This window comes from Pseudophryne corroboree, chromosome 4, assembly GCF_028390025.1.
Source record: "Pseudophryne corroboree isolate aPseCor3 chromosome 4, aPseCor3.hap2, whole genome shotgun sequence".
In the NCBI taxonomy this organism is placed as follows: Eukaryota; Metazoa; Chordata; class Amphibia; order Anura; family Myobatrachidae; genus Pseudophryne; species Pseudophryne corroboree.
The window spans coordinates 838,835,337-838,860,109 of NC_086447.1; the positions used below are offsets into that span (position 1 = coordinate 838,835,337).

The 24,773-nt window shown below is 45.0% G+C and overlaps 1 protein-coding gene across 2 annotated transcripts in view; it reads right to left on the reverse strand.

Moving 5' to 3' along the window:
• The window catches only part of PLCB1 (phospholipase C beta 1), a 1,298,702-nt gene that overhangs the window by 1,192,458 nt on the left and 81,471 nt on the right, over positions 1 to 24,773 (reverse strand). For both annotated transcript variants that reach the window (XM_063918579.1, XM_063918580.1), the window contains exon 2: positions 5,716 to 5,793. In XM_063918579.1, coding sequence (XP_063774649.1) covers positions 5,716 to 5,793 — 78 coding nt within the window. The remainder of the gene's footprint in view (positions 1 to 5,715; positions 5,794 to 24,773) is intronic.

Consider the following 24,773-nt stretch of genomic DNA (forward strand, 5'->3'; position numbering starts at 1 on the left):
TAAACAAAGCCATCCATTCCGGTGTCGACTCCCTGGGGGGTGACATCACCATTATCGGCAATTGCTCTGCCTCCACACCAACATCGTCCTCATACATGTCGACACACACGTACCGACACACAGCAGACACACAGGGAATGCTCTTATCGAAGACAGGACCCCACTAGCCCTTTGGGGAGACAGAGGGAGAGTTTGCCAGCACACACCCAAGCGCTATAATATATATGGGAACAACCTTATATAAGTGTTGTTCCTTATAGCAGCTTAAATATATCAAAATATCGCCAAAAAATGCCCCCCCTCTCTGTTTTACCCTGTTTCTGTAGTGCAGTGCAGGGGAGAGTCCTGGGAGCCTTCCTCACAGCGGAGCTGAGCAGGAAAATGGCGCTGTGTGCTGAGGAGAATAAGCCCCGCCCCCTATTTCGGCGGGCTTTTCTCCCGGAGTTTTAGATATCTGGCATGGGTTAAATACATACATATAGCCTCAATGGCTATATGTGATGTATTCTTTTGCCATAAAGGTATTAAATATTGCTGCCCAGGGCGCCCCCAGCAGCGCCCTGCACCCTCCGTGACCGCTTGGTGTGAAGTGTGTGACAACAATGGCGCACAGCTGCAGTGCTGTGCGCTACCTTCATGAAGACTGAAGAGCCTTCTGCCGCCTGTTTCCGGACCTTCAATCTTCAGCATCTGTAAGGGGGGTCGGCGGCGCGGCTCCGGGACGAACCCCAGGGTGAGACCTGTGTTCCGACTCCCTCTGGAGCTAATGGTGTCCAGTAGCCTAAGAATCCAATCCATCCTGCACGCAAGTGAGTTGAAATTCTCTCCCCTAAGTCCCTCGATGCAGTGAGCCTGTTGCCAGCAGGACTCACTGAAAATAAAAAACCTAAATACTTTTTCTAAGCAGCTCTTTAGGAGAGCCACCTAGATTGCACCCTGCTCGGACGGGCACAAAAACCTAACTGAGGCTTGGAGGAGGGTCATAGGGGGAGGAGCCAGTACACACCACCTGATCCTAAAGCTTTATTTTTGTGCCCTGTCTCCTGCGGAGCCGCTATTCCCCATGGTCCTGACGGAGTCCCCAGCATCCACTTAGGACGTTAGAGAAATATATATATCACTACTGCAGGACAGGTATATATTGTATAATGACGGACCTGCTGGACACTGTCAGCACTACAGACTCCTAAACTACTAGTATGAAGTAGATAGAAAAAAAAAAAAACACCACAGGTAGGTATACAATTATGGACGAGCGACTGCCGACACAGAGGTAGCTACAGCCGTGGACTACCGTACTGCGTCTGCTAGTATAGACTGGATGATAATGATATAAAAAAAATATATATATCACTACTGCAGGACAGGTATATATTGTATAATGACGGACCTGCTGGACACTGTCAGCACTGCAGACTCCTAAACTACTAGTATGAAGAAGATAGAAATATAATGAATGACGGACCTGCTGGACACTGTCAGCAGAATGCGTTTATATATAGAATTTAAAAAAAAAACACCACACGAGTGTTTAACTTTTTCAGGCAGACAATATACTGGTGGTCACTGCTGGTCAGTCACACTGGCACTCTGGCAGCAAAAGTGTGCACTGTTAAATATGTACTCCTGCTATAACTGCTCCCCAGTCTCCCCCACAATTAAGCTGTGTGAGCAGTGAGCACTACTCAGCACAGTCAGATATACATAGATGATATTATCATGCAGCACACTGAGGCTGAGCACAGATATGGTATGTGACTGTGTATCGTTTTTTTTCAGGCAGAGAACGGATTATATTAAATAATAAATAAAACTGGTGGTCACCACTAGTATAACTATCAGCAAAACTCTGCACTCTCTGAGTACTCCTAATGCTCCAGTAAATCAAGTGTCTCACTCTCTATCTAAACGGAGAGGACGCCAGCCACGTCCTCTCCCTATCAATCTCAATGCACGTGTGAAAATGGCGGCGACGCGCCGCTCCTTATATAGAATCCGAGTCTCGCAATAGAATACGAGCCTCACGAGAATCCGACAGCGGGATGATGACGTTCGGGCGCGCTCGGGTTAGCCGAGCAAGGCGGGAAGATCCGAGTCTGCCTCGGACCCGTGTAAAAAGCGTGAAGTTCGGGGGGGTTCGGATTCCGAGGAACCGAACCCGCTCATCTCTAATGAATACATTTATTGTGTGTGTTTGTTAACGTTCACCATTGGTGAAAGTCGTTTTATCTTTACATACTTTATATAGAACACGCTACAAATAATAATGGGGCATATGTACTAAGCCTGGAGAAGTGATAAAGCAGTGATAAGTGCAAGGTGATAACGCACCAGCTAGGGTGGTGCGTTATCACCTTGCACTTATCACTGCTTTATCATTTATTTATCCCTTCTCCAGGCTTAATACATCTGCCCCATTATTCTTATTTGTACAAAGTGCTGACATAAAAATAAAATACCAAATGACTGCCTTGCACTCGGGTGACAAAAATCCTAGTTTTTTGACCCTGGTTACATACAGTATTTCAGTCAGTTACAGTATATGTGGCTTTTTCTTACCTATAAATGAACAAATACAGAAGGTGCTTTTCGCCTTTGGCAAAATGTAACGAAAACAAATTGCACAAATTTCCTGCAGATCCTCTGTAACATGACATCACTTCCTATTACTGATCAATAACAATCTATTACTGTACGTCAACTTTATTCCCCCAACACTGATGCCAATATGAGTAAGAAACAAAAGAAAAGCGATACAAGATAATGGAAATGTATTATAAAGTGTATGTAGGTACAATTAAAGCTGTAGCAGCAACAGAATGACATAAAAAATGTATAAAAGCAGGTTGAAGTTTTGCCTACGGTGACAAGAAACCTTGCACCGGACCTGGGTGGTCAGAGCAAATATTATGAGAATGTTTACTTCAGGAACTGGACTTTGAAGACGATTTATAATTCAACATAGCACAGGACAATAACCCAAAGCATACAACAAAGGATTAGATTAAATACAAAGAATTCAAAGTTCTAAGTATCCTAGTCAAGTCCAGGCCCCAATCCCTTCAAAGTTAAGTGGAACGAGAACATTTCTGTTCATTAACGCTCCCCATCCAACCTCGTGGAACTCAGCAATGTTTCAAAGAAGAAAAGTTGAAAAACACGTGTCAAACATCTAGGGGGTAAATTTACAGTGCCTTGCTAAAGTATTTACCCCCCCCCCCCCCCCCCCCATGGCTTTTTAACTGTTTTGTTACATTACAATCTGTAATTTATTTATTTTTTTAATCTGAATTTTATTTGATGGATCTGCACAAAATAGTCTAAGTTGGTGAAGTGAAATGAGAAAAATTTCTATAAAAAATAATTTTTACAAATAAAAATTTAAAAATTATCATATGCATTTGTATTCACCCCCTTTGGTATGAAGCCCCTCAAAAGTTCTGGTGCAACCAATTACCGTCAGAAGTCACATAATTAGTGAAATGAAGTCACCCTGTGTGCAATCTAAGTGTCACATGATCTGTCAGTATAAACACACCTTTTCTGAAAGGCCCCAAAGGCTGCAACACCACTAAGCAAGAGGCATCACACCATGAAGACTAAGGAGCTCTCTAAACAAGTCAGGGACAAAGCTGTTGAGAAGTACAAGTCAGGGATGGGTTATAAAAAAAAATATCCAAATCTTTAATGATCCCCCGGAGCACCATCAAATCCATCATCTTCAAATGGAAAGAACATGGTACGACAACAAACCTGCCAAGACAGGGCCGGCCACCAATACTCACAGACCGGGTAAGGAAAGAATTAATCAGAGAGGCAGCACAGAGACCAAAGGTAACCCTGAAGAAGTTGCAGCGTTCCACAGCAGAGACTGGTGTATCTGCGCATGTGACCACAATAAGCCGTACACTCCATAGAGCTGGGATTTATGGAAGAGTGGCCAGAATAAAGACATTACTTAGTGTTAAAAATAAGAAGACACATTTTGAGTTTGCCAAAAGGCATGTGGATGACTCCCCAAATGTATGGAGGAAGGTGCTCTGGTCAGATGAGACTAAAATTTAACTTTCGGCCACCAAGGAAAACGCTATGTCTGGCGCAAACCCAACACATCCCATCACCCCAAGAATACCATCCCCACAGTGAAACATGGTGGTGGCAGCATCATGCTGTGGGAATGTTTTTCAGCAGCAGGGATTGGGAAACTGTTTCGAGTCGAGGGAAAGATGGATGGTGCTAAATACAGGGATATTCTTGAGCCAAACCTGTTTCAGTCTGCCTGTGATTTGAGACTGGGATGGAGGTTCACCTTCCAGCAGGACAATGACCCGAAGCATACCGCTAAAGCAACACTCGAGTGGTTTAAGGGGAAACATTTAAATGTGTTGGAATGGCCTAGTCAAAGCCCAGATCTCAATCCAATTGAGTATCTGTGGTCAGATTTGAAGACTGCTGTTCACAAGCGGACACCATCCAACATGAAGGAGCTGGAGCAGTTCTGCCTTGAGGAATGGGCAATAATCCCAGTGGCAAGATGTGGCAAGCTCATAGAGACTTATCCAAAGCGACTTGCAGCTGTAATTGCCGCAAAAGGTGGCTCTACAAAGTACTGACTTTAGGGGGGTGAATAGTTATGCACGCTGAAGTTTTCTGTTATTTTGTCCTATTTGTTGTTTGCTTCACAACTGGAAAAAAAAAACATCTTCAAAGCTGTAGCCATGTTCTGTGAATGAAATGATGCAAACCTTCAAACAATCCATTGTAATTCCAGGTTGTGAGGAAACAAAACATGAAAAATGCAAAGGGGTGTGAATACTTTAGCAAGGCACTGTACTAAAGCTTCTAAAAATGAAAATTGGTGAAGCTGAACATAGCAACCAATCAGATTCTCTCTAGGATGCAATATAGAAATGATAGACAGAGTCTGATTGGTTGCTATAGGCAACATCACAACATTTCATTTTTAGAAGGTTTAGTAAATTTACCCCCTAGGCACTTACATAAATAGACCCATGGCTGTAACTGCAGATAAGGGTTCTCCTGCCAACCATTAAAATAACTGTAGTAAAGAATGTTTTTTTTTTTCACTTGTTATTAAGAATAGACTTTAAAGATGTTTTTTTTTTACTTGACATTACAGAATTTTTTTTAAGTAGAAGCTATACTATTTAAATAAATCCATTTCATTCTATAATATAAAGAAAATAAGATGGAAAAATGCCATGGGTGTGGATCATAGGGTCGACAGTAACTAGGTCAACAGTCATTAGGTCGACCACTAATGGTCGATAGTGACTAGGTCGACACGTTCTTTAGCTCGACATGGAAAAAGGTCGACATGAGTTTTTTATATATTTTTTTGTTTTGTTTTCTCCGTACAGTGACGGGGAACCCCATTTAGTGCACCGTGTCCTCTCGCATGGCTCACTTCACTCGTCATGCATCGGGCAAGGTGCCTCGCTCCGCTACCGCTGCGCTCGGCACAGATTACTATTCCCAATCATAGTCCACATGGATCGTAAAGTAAGAAAAAGATTTAAAAAATTAAGAAAAAAAAAATTACAACTTTTTCATGTGTCGACTTTTGCCAGGTCGACCTATAGACCATGTCGACATAATGCATGTTGACCAATAGTGATTAACCTAATGTGTCGACCTAAGTGCTGTCGACCTAGTTCCACCATACACAATAAAAGATTTATATAATGTCATTACCTTGTTTTGATCCACCCAGTGAAGGAAAAATCCATTAGGATCCATTTTAAGGACAACGGGATACACAAGAGTGGAGTCCTACAATTAATAGAAAGCAACAGCATTAACCAAGTTGTAACTTGTAACTCTAGACTGTACAATCAAGAATACATAATTAATAAAATATGCAAAGAAGCTCAGAACTGCAGCTGCTTAGTTACACCTCCCTGATTCAGTTCACCTTCCACTGAATATATGATTTAAGGTTACGGCAGTGGTTCCCAAACATCTTTGAATCACGGCGCCCTAGAGTATCATAAATTTTTTCACGGTACCCCTAGGCCAAAAGCTTCTTATTGAGAAATTTAGAAAGAAATATTAAAATAAGTAAATTGTGTCTATACGTCATCCTTAAGTTTAATTGTGTGGTGAGGGACAAGATTTGCTTCTGTTTGTCCACATATTTAATGATTGACAGCAGTGGCGTAACTACTGCCCCCGCAGCCCTTGCGGTGGCTTGGGGGCGCAGGGCTGCGGGGGCGCCACTGATTTAGCGCAGATTGACATGCGGACGAGCGTCCGCATGTCAATCTGCGGTCTCCTCTCCCTGCGGTCTCCTCCTTCCCTCCGCTGCTGTAAGGAGGGACACGGAGGGCACAGCGCACGCCTCTCCTGTGTCCCTCCTGGGTCTCCGGCGGGTCTAATAAATGAAGTGCCGTTTGTGAGCTCTGATTGGCTCACAAACCGGCACTTCCTTTAACAGACCCGCCGGAAACCCAGGAGGGACACAGGAGAGGCGCGCGCTGTGCCCTCCGTGTCCCTCCATCACAAAACAGGGGGGGGGGGAGCACTGGGGTGGCATATGCGACACAGGGGGAGGGGGGCTTATGTGGCACTGAGGGGGCATATGTGGCACTGGGGGGGGGGGTGTTATGTGTACCTGGCACATGGGGGGGGGCTATATTTGGCACTGGGGGCATGTGAGTACCTGGCACTGTGGGGGAATAACTGGCACTGGGGGCATATGTGACACTGGGGGGGTATTTGTGTACCTGGCACATGGGGGGGGGCTATATTTGGCACTGGGGGCATGTGAGTACCTGGCACTGTGGGGGAATATCTGGCACTGGGGGCATATGTGACACTGGGAGAGCACAGCCCTAGCAACAAGCACTACCCCCTAGCAACGAGCATGACACCCAGTGCATGAAACCCCTGGCAACGAGCATGACACCCAGTGCATGAACCCCTGGCAACCAGCATGACACCCTGAGCATGAAAACCCCTGGCACCGTGCATGGAACCAAGAGCATGAAACCCCTGGCAACGAGCAGGTAATTTAAAAGTAATTAGAAGCCTTACTGTAGGACTTAATGTGTAATGGGCATTACGGTGTGTGGCATAATGTATCACGGACATTGCGGTGTGTGTCATAATGTGTCACAGGCATTACGGTGTGTGGCATACTATATCACGGGCATTGTGGTATGTGGTATAATGTCTCAGGGGCATTGCAGTGTGGCATAATGTATAACGGGCATTGCAGTGTGTGGCATAGGTTAAAACGGGCATTGCTGTATGTGTCACAGGCATTACGGTGTGTGGTATACTATATCACGAGCATTGTGGTATGTGGTATAATGTCTCAGGGTCATTGCAGTGTTTGTCATAATGTGTCACAGGCATTGCATGTGCTATAATGTATCAGGGGCATTGCAGCAGGGACGTGCAGTCAGGGGAGGTAGTGCCTCTCCTGTCATAATGATAAAAATAATGCAAAGAAGATATTTATAACACAGATTCTGTGATAAAAGTCTTCTTTTATTATTTTAATCATTTTCCCTCTGTCACTATGCCTGCATATTGCGGTGGAGGCAGCGGGAGAGGTGCCTCCCGCTGCTAACACTACCGTTCGGGTCACGGGGGGCGGGTAGTGGGCAGGGCAAAATCATAGGCTGTAAAAGCCCATTGTAAAACTACGGGGAAGCGGCACCTTTGCTGGTGCCTCAATGACAGGGGCGTGCATTCAGCCAGCATGAATGCACGCCCCTGTCAGTCCCAGCGGCTAGTCTCCAGATTACAGGCTGCAAGTGGGGTGGAGCGTGGAGAGTCAGTTACGTACAACTCCATCAGCTGCCAATGTTGAAGCTCTGACAATCCCCGGACTCCTCCTACACTTGGGGCTGCTCCTCCCTGCCTGCGCTCTCTGCATGTGTCCAACTGTGTCTGTCCGGCAGTTCGGCAGCGGCGGCGGCCTTCCTCCCAGGTAATAATGTAACTTTGCCACCTCAGCCGCTCCCGCTGCTTTAGCGTCCCTTTGCCTCCGCTCCCCGGGATTAGCTACTCCACTATCACTAACCGCAGCCTCAGCTCCTCTTGGTCTCCGGCTTGTACGTACACCTTCTCCCTCAGTCCAGACTCTACTCCTCTCCTCTGACCTCCCGTTGGCAGTGCACCACCGTTAATTCCTCCCGTGATCTCCTCTTACCCTCACCACTCGCTACGCTCGCGGTGCCACGCGCTGCCCCCAATCAGTCCCCCACCCCACTTGGTCATAAACATTATGGGGGCATACAAATGAATTCACAAATGAATTAAATAAGGACCATATATACCTATACAGTATAGATATATGAAATTACAGTCATATTACAGGATAATTATTTAATGCACTTAAATTCTAATAGGGCATTACAAATATATTAGAAATATTGTGTGTGTGTGTGTGTGTGTGTGTGTGTGTGTGTGTGTGTGTGTGGACAGGGCTGTGTGTTACATTGAATAGGGGGTTGCAGACGGTAGCGTCTAGTTTCTCTTAGCGCTAAGGACCTTTCCCATAACCCTCTGGGTCCATATCACAATCTATTTGGAATAGTAAAGTGTGGCAAGCGGAGCGAGACACCGAGCCCGATGCGTGGCAAGCGTCCAATGCTACATACAGAAATAAAATTACCCCAAACGGATGGAGAATGAAGAAAACCTTAAGGTGCTGTAAGGGCGGAAGTTCTCTCCTGCCCTCTCGTTTTGTCACGTCCAGGTCCTTAGCACGAAGGCAACATAGACACAACCGGTCGCAGACTCCCAGCACCCAGACCCACCCCCATGTGTGCCTCCCCAGCCTCTGACCTCACCGCACGTCACTGCATTGCAGTGTGTTAGCATAATGTATAACGGGCATTGCGATTCCTGTCATAATGTGTCACAGGCATTACGGTGTGTGGCATAATGTGTCGGGGGCATTACGGTGTGTGCATTATTGTGTGTGGCATAATGTCTAAGGGCCATTGCAGTATGTGGCATAATGTATACTGGGCATTACTATAAGGAGGAAAAATGACAAATAATGTAAGGGGCATGAATCAGGATTATTTTTCCTTCCTGTGGTGGCTAACGTCTGGGCGTGCAGGTTGCAAAACTGGGGTATAAGGTAGTCTTTTCCTGCAATGCCACGCCCGTTTATGTGAAGCCACGCCCATTTATGTGAAGCCACACCCCCTTTTTGCAGCGCGCTCCTGTTACTCCCTTTACTAGTGCCAATTATGGGGGATGCGGTATGGGGGGGTGCCAAAGAATTTTTTGGCTTTGGGGAGAAAAATTTCTAGTTACGCCACTGATTGACAGCCACCAGCACTGGTTTTGCCTATTAAATTGATCATAAATAATTTTAATTGGTCCTGGACCACCAACCCAAGGCACCCCTGCAAGTGTCCCAAGGCACCCCAGGGTGCGGCGGCACACAGTTTGAGAACCAATAGGTTACAGTCATAAGGATCAGACTTATGTTTATTGCAGTTATATTTTAACATTTTCAACACTGAATTGTGAAGATACTGTGCAGTTTTTGTTTAAAAAAAGAATGACCCTAAAAACCTGAGACACAACATAAATATACAAAAATACCATATAAATGTTAAATACACTATTTTTACATGACAATAAACAAACACAAGCATCTGGTATAAAAACAAATCAAAGGACATTTTGGAGGAAAGGTAATTGAGTGCAATTTGCCTAAAACTTTGCTTTTTGATGATTATTCTGGCGGGTTCTGTTGGATCTAAGATTTTTTTTTCTTTTCTGGCAAGACAGCTCAAACCGCCGGCGCTGTCTGGGTTTTAACACCACTGCACATTGCCAGTAGTGCAGGTTTTCACCCTCCTTACCGCAGGAAGATAGCTACATCTGGTGATTTGCAGGCCCAAGTTGCAGGCGATGTGATGAGATTTGTGGACAGTTCATCTCAGGCAACTTACATTTACCACTTAGAAGGTGACACGTAAAGCATTTAGTTGTTATAAGCCTAGGGTGATTTTTCAGGATCCCCTCTCCCTTCACTACTACAGTACGTATCCAGACAGCATGCAGTGCTGTGCTGGCAGGGGCGGATTTAAGTGTCAGGGCGCCCCTAGGCACAATAGTAACGGCTGCCCCTCTGCCTAATTTTATTACTGTCGTTGATCCCTCATTTGACAATTTCCAATTTAATAGAATAATAAAATAAGCCATAAACTGTTACATTTAATTTTATTTTTACTTATGTATACATGTGCATACCCCCTCATAATCCCTACATGCCGACTAACAGGGACTATTCCCACTCGTGGGTGTCCATGACACCCACAGAATGGGAATAGAACCTGTGGCTCGCCACCCTGCCCACAAGGGGCTTCGTTGCACTCGCCCCCCCTCCCCCCCCTCCTGGGCATCTCAATGCCAGGGTCCTAGCATCAGTATAGTGACCAGAGGCAACCCCATACCCTACCCATTTATATTCAACTCATGATGGCGTATGGTACAGCAGAGTGGAAGTATCTTGCAGTTACTGGTACAATTTGTGCTGATAGTACCAACACAAGCATCAAAGTGCCAACCCCGCACAAGTGCCGCCCCTAGGCACGTGCCTTAAGTGTCTAATGGGAAATTCACCACTGGCAGGGGAGTAACTACAATAGCATGAGCCCCATTAGAATTGTGATGGGCCCCTCAATGCACCATACTGACATCATACCCAAATCCAAACAGTGCCAGATAGAGCAGAGTAATACCCCTTTCAGATCTCCAATGCCGGATCCCACCCGGTAATTAGAAATGGATCCTTCCCGGGTGGGATCTGGCATTGGAGCCTCTACGCTGGCTTTCCGACTCGGCAGTATGCCGGGTTGGTTGCCATAGCGGCGGGGCCAGAGCCGGCAGCAGGGGGCAGGGGTGGAGGCAGCGCTGGGAGATGAGCTAATCTCCGAGCCACCTCTCCCTATGTAGTATACGGGTCCCGGGTCGCATCGACCCGGGAATCTGTTTACGCTGCCACTGACCCGGTATTTAATCCAGGAATAACCCTTCTTATTACCCGGGTTGAATTACCGGGTCAGACGACGCGGGAATTCTCATGGGGCCCTTTCACATCGCACACTGACCCGTGTCGATACCGGGTTATTGTTGCGATGTGAAAGGGGTATAATACTGACATTAGTGGCACATTCACCTGCACTATATATATACAGTCATAAGGGGAGATTACTCAAAGCTTGGAGAGAGATAAACTGAAGAGATTAAGGGCAGATGTAATGAGCCTTGGAGGTAAATTTACTAAGGTAGGAGTTCTATTTAAGATTGGATGTTGCCCATAGCAACCAATCAGATTCCAGGTATTATCTCCTAGAAGGTGCTAGATAAATGAGAAGTTGAATCTGATTGATTGCTATGGGCAACATCCCATCTTAAATAGAACTCCCGTCTTAGTAAATTTACCCCTTGGAGAGTGGTAAAGCACTAAAAAAATCAGCTCATGACATTTTTCAAACAGCCTGCAAAATGGCAATTAGGACTGATTGTACGGTACTTTACCTCTCTCCACTTTATCTCTCTCCAATGTTTCATTAATCTTGCACATATTGATCTTAGAATATACCAAACCATGTAAGTGCCTGGATAAAGCCACTATAAAACTATGTTTCATATGTACTCTAAAGGTGGGTACACACTGTGGGATACGCTCCATCAGCAATATCGCAGTGCTTCCCCTCCCGGCCCGGCTCGCCAACATAGAGCATATACACTGTGCGATATCGTTAACGAAATGGCTCAGTAACATCATGCCGCGTCCGGTCCGTGCAAGCAGCTTTGAACGATATGTCCAAATTGAGCTGCATGCACGGACAACAGCAAGGGTCGTTAACAACCCCTGGGAACTCGCATCGGCCATTGCTTGCAGCAGACACACTGGGTGGTATTCAATTCTTTTCACCCCCTTCCACACCCATTCTGTTTCTGCTGACGGGCGTGGTATAATCATTTTAGCTCACCTCCCCCTGGGTTAGCATGGGTGCCCAACCCTTTACGCAGCTAAACCTGATTACTATGGGCGTGATATGCGCAATAACGGGGATCACTTTAGAAAGGAGATTGGGTGTGATATATCATTTGAATACCGCCCACTGTGTGATATTTTAGATATTATTGCTCAGAAGGGGGGAAATGAGCGATATTGACTGAAATATCGTACAGTGTGTACGGACCTTAAGACAATTTTTGCCCTCTGGGACAGTGTCCACTGTGCTGAAGAACCCCGTAGCAGTCACATGGACTGTTGCTATTTGCGCTTGGCTAAAAGAGATAATTTTATTTAATCTAACACATAAAAAATTCAAATTAATATCAGACCGGTCTGTACACAATAAAATATTTTATACAGTTTTATAACCAATTTGTCCATATCATAGACCACGTTTTTTTGTACGGCACTTAGCAGTGAAGTCCGTTTGTAGAGAACTGGCCTTATACAAATAGGTCTTTATAGTATAGAAACGTTCTGTGTCCCCGTTCCTAGCCAGGAATATGGAATATTAGGGGGAGAGATGTTAACCCCAGTAATAATAAACCACTCACATATGGATCTCTTCACGGCGTCTCCCGGCTTCTGGTGCTTTCCTTTTTTAGTGAAGCCTTCTCTGGAGAATAACAGTCCCGTGTGTCACCTCTACGTGATGTGTAGAAACCGTCCGGTTTAAAGCCCTTGTTGGTGTTATCCCACCGTACCTACGCGTTTCTCCGCTTTAATGAATCTCAGCGGCTTCCTCAGAGGACATATAAATCCATTTACGGAGCAGGGTTTAAATACCTGTATTTTTCCCGGTTCACGCATGCATGATAGCTCTGCGTGTCAAGCCTCAATTTCATATGATTGGTTTGCACCATACTTCCATAAGTCTATGTATCTGCACAGTTGCACCTTCGTCTCATGCGTGCCATTAGCTCCCTGCGTTCCATAAGACTCTGTGTTACCAGAAGTGCCTTGTATACGGACTTCATTACAGTTTTAACTAGCCTTTTAACTTTTTATTATGACAATTTTATATATGCATATCTAAATCCTAGATATACACACATAGCATCAAATTATTATGTACATTTATTTATTTCTAGAACTGTCGTGCATAGCTGACTTTATAAGGATGTTTCATTTTTAAAGATTCTCGCAAAGAAGTTGAGTTATAAAAATAGTTTTTTCTTTACATCCACTCAAAAAAAAAAAAAAAATTATTCCTATCCATTAATTTTGGTCTGAGTGGTGGGACATTGACCCAGATAGTAATTGCTACAATACATACAACGTTTCATGTTTATATTTATAAAAAAGGATACATAATTACTATTTTTCTACTCTTTTGACTCACAGTGATAATCGCTTCTATTTAACCTCCCAAGAGAGACAACAAGACATCTCTACATCTATATGTATTCTATTCTATTCTATTTTTTATAATTAATTTTATTGCTGTATATATCTTAAGTATTACTTCAACTTCCACTATCTCTCTCTATATCTTCATACAGGACTAGTTACACATAAGGGTATATTCAATAGCTGTCGGAAGCTGCCATCTTGAAAGACGGCAGCTTCCGACAGATTTCGGTCGGAAGGGGTTCCGACCTATTCAATATGGGGTGGGTTTTTTCCGACAAGTTGGGGATTCCCGACTTGTCGGAAAACACGTGGATTGGTGGAATAGCCGCCAATCTACGTGCTTCTGTCGGAAACGGGGACAAATCCGAAAAGATTTGGCCCAGTTTCCGACAACCTCAATCCGACTTTAAAAAAGTCGGATTAAGGTGAGTAGACAGGGGAGCGGGGTGAGAGAGGAAGAGAGAGTGTTTACCGGCGGGGGCAGCTGGAGCTGCAGACGCTGGAAGACACGGCTCCTCTCTGACATCCCCCTGGCCAGGCACCTCTCTTCCGGCAGCGCTCTACGGCCGGCACTGAATGCGGCTGTGTGGCTGTCTCCAGCAGCTCCCTGTGATCGCACACACGGGGAGCTGCTGACAGCAGCAGCACAGATGGGAGGGAATGGCCAAATCCAACAGTCGGATTTGGCCGCTCATTGAATAGGGCTTGTCAGATCCATTCTGACAAATGCATGTCGGAACGGAACCGACACTTATTGAATATACCCCATAATGTATATTGATGGTTACATCTATCCTAAGTATATATATATATATATATATATATATACCTCCACAACAGGCACGGCACTCCAGGGACTCGTATGCAATAACCTTTAATAGCGGTGTTTAAATCTTTTTTGCACTGGGCACCGGGATCAGTTATTTTTACAGCAAGGAGTGCCGGCTGAATTGGAATGGTATATATATATATATATATATATATATATATATATAGTGCAGTGTTTTCCACAACCGTGGAAATGAGCACTCTCCAGACTTGTATAACAATAATACACAAAAACAATTTATTAGAAAAGAAAGAAAACCATCTCACAGTTTCAAGTGGTTACAGAGTTCACCGACGTTTCGGTCCAAACGAGGACCTTTTTCAAGGTGCGGCATAAGTAAACATACAAGCAGTAGTCAACAGTAGGGAACTGGTACTGAGGACTGTGGCTGTGGAAAACAGTACGTAGGTCGGAAGACGCGTATGTTGAACGTATGCTTCTTGGAACATCGCAGAAATATTATAGGGGGGATAAGAACACACCCTTTCTCTAAACATCGGAATGTCAAAACAAGAAAAAATGGAGCATGTACAAATTAAACGGAATAGAACAGATCAAAAATACTCAGCGAGGGGAAGATAGATTTACATTGTCATACAAACGCGAAGACTATTGGATTTATAGAATGGGAACCCTGGTACCGAACTGCGTAAATGACACTGTAGAGTTGAACAACATATAACCCTAGATGCATCTTGAGGATAAGTTAGGAAGGAGCCGTACTCAGTTATAGTGGGTGGATGATAGTGCTGGAGGGTTGATGGTCACATGAGGTCCCTCTGGGCCACACCTCCCTTATCTATACCCTATTAGAAGTAAATATATAATACTGCATATATAATTTTGTAGAAAAATGGAAAACAAGATTGTCAAAACCAAATCAATATGTTAAATGCAATATATATACAGTTGTGCTCATAAGTTTACATACCCTAGCAGAATTTGTGATTTTCTGCCCATTTGTCAGAGAATATGAATGCTAACTCACAAACTTTTCTTTCACTCATGGTTAGTGGTTGGGTGAAGCCATTTATTGTCAAACAACTGTGTTTACTCTTTTTAAATCATAATGACAACAGAAACTACCCAAATGACCCTGATCAAAAGTTTACATACCCCAGTTCTTAATACCGTGTATTGCCCCCTTTAACAACAATGACAACTTGAAGTCTTTTGTGGTAGTTGTGGATGAGGCTCTTTATTTTCTCAGATGGTAAAGCTGCCCATTCTCCTTGGCAAAAAGCATCCAGTTCCTGTAAATTCTTGGGCTGTCTTGCATGAACTGCACGTTTGAGATCTCCCCAGAGTGGCTCAATGATATTGAGGTCAGGAGACTGAGATGGCCACTCCAGAACCTTCACTTTATTCTGCTGTAGCCAATGACAGGTCGACTTGGCCTTATGTTTTGGATCATTGTCATGTTGGAACGTCCAAGTACGTCCCATGCACACAGCTTCCGGGCTGATGAGTGCAAATTTTCCTCTAGTATTTTCTGATAACATGCTGCATTCATCTTGCCATCAAGTTTCCAGTGCCTTTGTAGCTCACACATCCCCAAAACATCAGCGATCCACCTCTGTGTTTCACAGTAGGAATGGTGTACCTTTCATCATAGGCCTTGTTGACTCCTCTCCAAATGTAATGTTTATGGTTGTGGCCAAAAAGTTCAATTTTGGTCTCATCACTCCAAATGACTTTGTTCCAGAAGTTTTGAGGCTTGTCTCTGTGCTGTTTGGAGTATTGTAAGCGGGATGCTTTGTGGCATTTGCGTAGTAATGGCTTTCTTCTGGAGACTCGACCATGCAGCCCATTTTTCTTCAAATGCCTCCTTATTGTGCATCTTGAAACAACCACACCACTTTTTTTCAGAGAGTCTTGTATTTCAGCTGAAGTTATTTGTGGATTTTTCTTTGCATCCCGAACAATTTTCCTGGCAGTTGTGGCTGAAATTTTTGTTGGTCTACCTGACCGTGATTTGGTTTCCACAGAATCCCTCATTTTCCACTTATTAATTAGAGTTTGAACACTGCTGATTGGCATTTTCAATTGCTTGGATATCTTTTTATATCCCTTACCTGTTTTATACAGTTCAATTACCTTTTCCGCAGATCCTTTGACAATTCTTTTGCTTTCCCCATGACTCAGAATCCAGACACGTCAGTGCAGCACTGGATGAAAGATGCAAGGGTCTTTTAGGAGTCCAGAAACTCACTGACCTTTTATAAACACACACTGATTACAAGCAAACAGATCACAGGCGAGGATGGTTACCTTTAGTAGCCATTCAAACCCGTTTGTGTCAACTTGTGTGCATGTTATCAGGCCAAAATCTCCAGGGTATGTAAACTTTTGATCAGGGTCATTTGGGTAGTTTCTGTTGTCATTATGATTTAAAAAGAGTAAACACAGTTGTTTGACAATAAATGGCTTCACCCAACCACTAACCATGAGTGAAAGAAAACTTAGTCTCTGACAAATAAAAAAATCACAAATTCTGCTAGGGTATGTAAACTTATGAGCACAACTGTGTATATATATATATATATATATATATATATGTATATATACACACACACTGCTCAAAAAAATAAAGGGAACACTAAAATAACACATCCTAGATCTGAATGAATGAAATATTCTTATTAAATACTTTGTTCTTTACATAGTTGAATGTGCTGACAACAAAATCACACAAAAATTATCAATGGAATTAAAATTTATTAACCCATGGAGGTCTGGATTTGGAGTCACACTCAAAATTAAAGTGGAAAAACACACTACAGGCTGATCCAACTTTGGTGTAATGTCCTTAAAACAAGTCAAAATGAGGTTCAGTAGTGTGCGTGGCCTCCACGTGCCTGTATGACCTCCCTACAACCCACACAAGTGGCTCAGGTAGTACAGCTCATCCAGGATGGCACATCAATGCGAGCTGTGGCAAGAAGGTTTGCTGTGTCTGTCAGTGTTGTGTCAAGAGCATGGAGGCGCTACCAGGAGACAGGCCAGTACATCAGGAGATGTGGAGGAGGGCAACAACCCAGCAGCAGGACCGCTACCTCCGCCTTTGTGCAAGGAGGAACAGGAGGAGCACTGCCAGAGCCCTGCAAAATGACCTCCAGCAAGCCACAAATGTGCATGTGTCTACTCAAACGATCAGAAACAGACTCCATGAGGGTGGTATGAGGGCCCGACGTCCACAGGTGGGGGTTGTGCTTACAGCCCAACACCGTGCAGGATGTTTGGCATTTGCCAGAGAACACCAAGATTGGCAAATTCGCCACTGGCACCCTGTGTGCTTCACCGATGAAAGCAGGTTCTCACTGAGCACATGTGACAGACGTGACAGAGTCTGGAGACGCCAAGGAGAACATTCTGCTGCCTGCAACATCCTCCAGTATGACCGGTTTGGCAGTGGGTCAGTAATGGTGTGGGGTTGGTATTTCTTTGGGGGGCCGCACAGCCCTCCATGTGCTCGCCAGAGGTAGCCTGACTGCCATTAGGTACCGAGATGAGATCCTCAGACCCCTTGTGAGACCATATGCTGGTGCGGTTGGCCCCGGGTTCCTCCTAATGCAAGACAATGCTAGACCTCATGTGGCTGGAGTGTGTCAGCAGTTCCTGCAAGACGAAGGCATTGATGCTATGGACTGGCCCGCCCGTTCCTCAGACCTGAATCCAATTGAGCACATCTGGGACATCATGTCTCGCTCCATCCATCAACAGACTGTCCAGGAGTTGGCGGATGCTTTAGTCCAGGTCTGGGAGGAGATCCCTCAGGAGACCATCCGCCACCTCATCAGGAGCATGCCCAGTCGTTGTAGGGAGGTCATACAGGCACGTGGAGGCCACACACACTACTGAGCCTCATTTTGACTTGTTTTAAAGACATTACATCAAAGTTGGATCAGCCTGTAGGGTGTTTTTCCACTTTAATTTTGAGTGTGACTCCAAATCCAGACATCCATGGGTTAATAAATTTGAATTCCATTGATAATTTTTGTGTGATTTTGTTGTCAGCATATTCAACTATGTAAAGAACAAAGTATTTAATAAGAATATTTCATTCATTCAGATCTAGGATGTGTTATTTTAGTGTTCCCTTCATTATTTTGAGCAGTGTATATATATATATATATATATATATATATACAGTATATATAGTGTGTAGTGATGTGCACCGGAAATTTTTCGGGTTTTGTGTTTTGGTTTTGGGTTCGGTTCCGCGGCCGTGTTTTGGATTCGGACGCGTTTTGGCAAAACCTCACCGAAAAATTTTTGTCGGATTCGGGTGTGTTTTGGATTCGGGTGTTTTTTTCAAAAAACCCTCAAAAACAACTTAAATCATAGAATTTGGGGGTCATTTTGATACCAAAGTATTATTATCCTCAATAACCATAATTTCCACTCATTTTCAGTCTATTCTGAACACCTCACACCTCACAATATTATTTTTAGTCCTAAAATTTGCACCGAGGTAGCTGTGTGACTAAGCTAAGCGACCCAAGTGGCCGACACAAACACCTGGCCCATCTAGGAGTGGCACTGCAGTGTCAGACAGGATGGCACTTGAAAAAAATACTCCCCAAACAGCACATGACGCAAAGAAAAAAAGAGGTGCAATGAGGTAGCTGTGTGACTAAGCTCAGCGACCCAAGTGGCCGACACAAACACCTGGCCCATCTAGGAGTGTCACTGCAGTGTCACGCAGGATGGCCCTTCAAAAAAATACTCCCCAAACAGCACATGACGCAAAGAAAAAAAGAGGCGCAATGAGGTAGCTGTGTGACTAAGATAAGCGACCCAAGTAGCCGACACAAACACCTGGCCCATCTAGGAGTGGCACTGCAGTGTCACGCAGGATGGCCCTTCAAAAAAATACTCCCCAAACAGCACATGACGCAAAGAAAAAAAGAGGCGCAATGAGATAGCTGTGTGACTAAGATAGGCGACCCAAGTGGCCGACACAAACACCTGGCCCATCTAGGAGTGGCACTGCAGTGTCACGCAGGATGGCCCTTCAAAAAAATACTCCCCAAACAGCACATGACGCAAAGAAAAAAAGAGGCGCAATGAGGTAGCTGTGTGACTAAGATAAGCGACCCAAGTGGCCGACACAAACACCTGGCCCATCTAGGAGTGGCACTGCAGTGTCACGCAGGATGGCCCTTCAAAAAAATACTCCCCAAACAGCACATGACGCAAAGAAAAAAAGAGGCGCAATGAGGTAGCTGTGTGACTAAGATAAGCGACCCAAGTGGCCGACACAAACACCTGGCCCATCAGGAGTGGCACTGCAGTGTCACGCAGGATGGCACTTCAAAAAAATACTCCCCAAACAGCACATGACGCAAAGAAAAATGAAAGAAAAAAGAGGTGCAAGATGGAATTGTCCTTGGGCCCTTCCACCCACCCTTATGTTGTATAAACAGGACATGCACACTTTAACGAACCCATCATTTCAGCGACAGGGTCTGCCACACGACTGTGACTGAAATGACTGGTTGGTTTGGGCCCCCACCAAAAAAGAAGCAATCAATCTCTCCTTGCACAAACTGGCTCTACAGAGGCAAGATGTCCACCTCATCATCATCGTCCGATTCATCACCCCTTTCACTGTGTACATCCCCCTCCTCACAGATTATTAATTCGTCCCCACTGGAATCCACCATCTCAGGTCCCCGTGTACTTTCTGGAGGCAATTGCTGCTGGTGAATGTCTCCACGGAGGAATTGATTATAATTCATTTTAATGAACATCATCTTCTCCACATTTTCTGGAAGTAACCTCGTACGCCGATTGCTGACAAGGTGAGCGGCGGCACTAAACACTCTTTCGGAGTACACACTGGAGGGAGGGCAACTTAGGTAGAATAAAGCCAGTTTCTGCAAGGGCCTCCAAATTGCCTCTTTTTCCTGCCAGTATACGTACGGACTGTCTGAGGTGCCTACTTGGATGCGGTCACTCATATAATCCTCCACCATTCTTTCAATGGTGACAGAATCATATGCAGTGCCAGTAGACGACATGTCAGTAATCGTTGGCAGGTCCTTCAGTCCGGACCAGATGCCAGCACTCGCTCCAGACTGCCCTGCATCACCGCCAGCGGGTGGGCTCGGAATTCGTAGCCTTTTCCTCGCACCCCCAGTTGCGGGAGAATGTGAAGGAGGAGATGTTGACGGGTCACGTTCCGCTTGACTTGACAATTTTCTCACCAGCAGGTCTTTGAACCTCTGCAGACTTGTGTCTGCCGGAAAGAGAGATACAACGTAGGTTTTAAATCTAGGATCGAGCACGGTGGCCAAAATGTAGTGCTCTGATTTCAACAGATTGACCACCCGTGAATCCTGGTTAAGCGAATGAAGGGCTCCATCCACAAGTCCCACATGCCTAGCGGAATCGCTCTGTTTTAGCTCCTCCTTCAATGCCTCCAGCTTCTTCTGCAAAAGCCTGATGAGGGGAATGACCTGACTCAGGCTGGCAGTGTCTGAACTGACTTCACGTGTGGCAAGTTCAAAGGGTTGCAGAACCTTGCACAACGTTGAAATCATTCTCCACTGCGCTTGAGACAGGTGCATTCCACCTCCTTTGCCTATATCGTGGCCAGATGTATAGGCTTGAATGGCCTTTTGCTGCTCCTCCATCCTCTGAAGCATATAGAGGGTTGAATTCCACCTCGTTACCACCTCTTGCTTCAGATGATGGCAGGGCAGGTTCAGGTGTTTTTGGTGGTGCTCCAGTCTTCTGTACGCGGTGCCTGTACGCCGAAAGTGGCCCGCAATTCTTCTGGCCACCGACAGCATCTCTTGCACGCCCCTGTCGTTTTTTAAATAATTCTGCACCACCAAATTCAAGGTATGTGCAAAACATGGGACGTGCTGGAATTTGCCCAGATGTAATGCACGCACAATATTGCTGGCGTTGTCCGATGCCACAAATCCCCAGGAGAGTCCAATTGGGGTAAGCCATTCTGCGATGATCTTCCTCAGTTGCCTTAAGAGGCTTTCAGCTGTGTGCGTATTCTGGAAAGCGGTGATACAAAGCGTAGCCTGCCTAGGAACGAGTTGGCGTTTGCGAGATGCTGCTACTGGTGCCGCCGCTGCTGTTCTTGCAGCGGGAGGCAATACATCTACCCAGTGGGCTGTCACAGTCATATAGTCCTGAGTCTGCCCTGCTCCACTTGTCCACATGTCCGTGGTTAAGTGGACATTGGGTACAACTGCATTTTTTAGGACACTGGTGACTCTTTTTCTGACGTCCGTGTACATTCTCGGTATCGCCTGCCTAAAGAAGTGGAACCTAGATGGTGTTTGGTAACGGGGGCACACTACCTCAAGCAATTCTCTAGTTCCCCGTGAACTAACGGCAAGGGCCGTCTTTTCGTATGGGCTCAATGGGCTCTTGCCCAAGGGCCCCAGGAGTTTAAAGGCCCTAGGCTGATAGCTGAGGGTCCCCTCTTTCCAGGGGTACCAGATTTTTGAAAATCGGCCCTGGGGAACTGGTGATATCTGACTTGAAAGCAGAGGTCCCCATCCAAGCCTGTTAATTGCTCTTTCCAGTCAGATATCTCAGGTTCTGTCTGATTTAGAGATTGTCTGAGGGTATAATCCAAAAGCTGTGACTCTCCCCTTTTGGTGGACACTGGCAAATTGTCTCTACTATGCCCAGAACCAGATATATCAGCCTTCAAGCAGCTGGTCCCTGCTTCAGCTCCACACGACTAATATGCAGTTTTATATTTTCATTGGTGAATTGCTCTGGCTCCTGAACTCTGATCCCCAAGTCCCCAGTACCTCCTGAAAGGTTGGACTCTCTATTTTTTCCCCCAATCTAAGCTAAGAAATATATTTTCAGGAACTTGAGATATCTGCAGTCAAGCAATCTGCCCCCCCACCAGAAAATGATAAATATTAAGCCCACTCCACTATCCACCCCTCCCCTACGTATTAAACACCCCCTAACACCCTGGAAGTCATGTACCAGAGATTCTTCATTCAGCCCAATGCCCCCTTCTACAGTTTAGCCCCATCTGGGCAGTAAAGGAGTAATTAGCAGAAATTACTGCTCCAGGTCCTACATGTTGAGCGGAAGATAGAACACCCTCTACCGCCCATGGGACATCAAAGCTGCCGCTGATAGCAACCCCCACCCATAATGCTGGAGGATGGGTAGGGGGCCCAGTGCATTGCTGTGCCCAGGGGCCTACACTGCTGTTAAGATGGCCCTGCTAACGGCAGATACTGGACGCAAGTCTAACACCAACATAGTTGTCAAGGCCTGAGTTATCCGCTTTGCAACAGGATGACTGCTGTGATATTTCATCTTCCTCGCAAAGGACTGTTGGACAGTCAATTGCTTACTGGAAGTAGTACAAGTGGTCTTCCGACTTCCCCTCTGGGATGACGATCGACTCCCAGCAGCAACAACAGCAGCGCCAGCAGCAGTAGGCGTTACACTCAAGGATGCATCGGAGGAATCCCAGGCAGGAGAGGACTCGTCAGACTTGCCAGTGACATGGCCTGCAGGACTATTGGCTTTCCTGGGTAAGGGGGAAATTGACACTGAGGAAGTTGGTGGTGTGGTTTGCGGGAGCTTGGTTACAAGAGGAAGGGATTTACTGGTCAGTGGACTGCTTCCGCTGTCGCCCAAAGTTTTTGAACTTGTCACTGACTTATTATGAATGCGCTGCAGGTGACGTATAAGGGAGGATGTTCCGAGGTGGTTAACGTCCTTACCCCTACTTATTACAGCTTGACAAAGGCAACACACGGCTTGACACCAGTTGTCCGCATTTCTGTTGAAATAATTCCACACTGAAGAGCTGATTTTTTTTGTATTTTGACCAGGCATGTCAATGGCCATATTCCTCCCACGGACAACAGGTGTCTCCCCGGGTGCCTGACTTAAACAAACCACCTCACCATCAGAATCCTCCTTGTCAATTTCCTCCCCAGCGCCAGCAACACCCATATCCTCATCCTGGTGTACTTCAACACTGACATCTTCAATTTGACTATCAGGAACTGGACTGCGGGTGCTCCTTCCAGCACTTGCAGGGGGCGTGCAAATGGTGGAAGGCGCAAGCTCTTCCCGTCCAGTGTTGGGAAGGTCAGGCATCGCAACCGACACAATTGGACTCTCCTTGGGGATTTGTGATTTCGAAGAGCGCACAGTTCTTTGCTGTGCTTTTGCCAGCTTAAGTCTTTTCTTTTTTCTAGCGAGAGGATCCATCCTCATGTGAAGCTGAACCACTAGCCATGAACATAGGCCAGGGCCTCAGCCGTTCCTTGCCACTCCGTGTCGTAAATGGCATATTGGCAAGTTTACGCTTCTCCTCAGACACTTTTAATTTTGATTTTTGGGTCATTTTACTGATCTTTTGTGTTTTGGATTTTACATGCTCTGTACTATGACATTGGGCATCGGCCTTGGCAGACGACGTTGATGGCATTTCATCGTCTCGGCCATGACTAGTGGCAACAGCTTCAGCACGAGGTGGAAGTGGATCTTGATCTTTCCCTATTTTTTTAATCTCCACATTTTTGTTCTCCATATTTTAATGCGCACAACTAAAAGCCACCACAGGTATACAATGTAGATGGATGGATAGTATAGTATTATATTACTTATGGAGGACGAGTGCACTGACGACACAGAGGTAGGTACAGCCGTGGCCTACCGTACTGCTATATATATATATATATATATATATATATATATAATATACTATATAATAATAATAACGGACCTGGTGGACACTGTCAGCAGACTGCTAAACTAGTATGAAGAAAAAAAAAGCCACCACAGGTATACAATGTAGATGGATGGATAGTATAGTATTATATTACTTATGGACGACGAGTGCACTGACGACACAGAGGTAGGTACAGCCGTGGCCTACCGTACTGCTATATATATATATATAATATACTGTATAATAATAACGGACCTGGTGGACACTGTCAGCAGACTGCTAAACTAGTATGAAGAAAAAAAAACCCACCACAGGTATACAATGTAGATGGATGGATAGTATAGTATTATATTACTTATGGACGACGAGTGCACTGACGACACAGAGGTAGGTACAGCCGTGGCCTACCGTACTGCTATATATATATATATATATATATATATAATATACTGTATAATAATAATAACGGACCTGGTGGACACTGTCAGCAGACTGCTAAACTAGTATGAAGAAAAAAAAAGCCACCACAGGTATACAATGTAGATGGATGGATAGTATAGTATTATATTACTTATGGAGGATGAGTGCACTGACGACACAGAGGTAGGTACAGCTGTGGCCTACCGTACTGCTATATATATATATATATATAATATACTGTATAATAATAACGGACCTGGTGGACACTGTCAGCAGACTGCTAAACTAGTATGAAGGAAAAAAAACCCACCACAGGTATACAATGTAGATGGATGGATAGTATAGTATTATATTACTTATGGACGACGAGTGCACTGACGACACAGAGGTAGGTACAGCCGTGGCCTACCGTACTGCTATATATATATATATATATATATATATATATATAATAT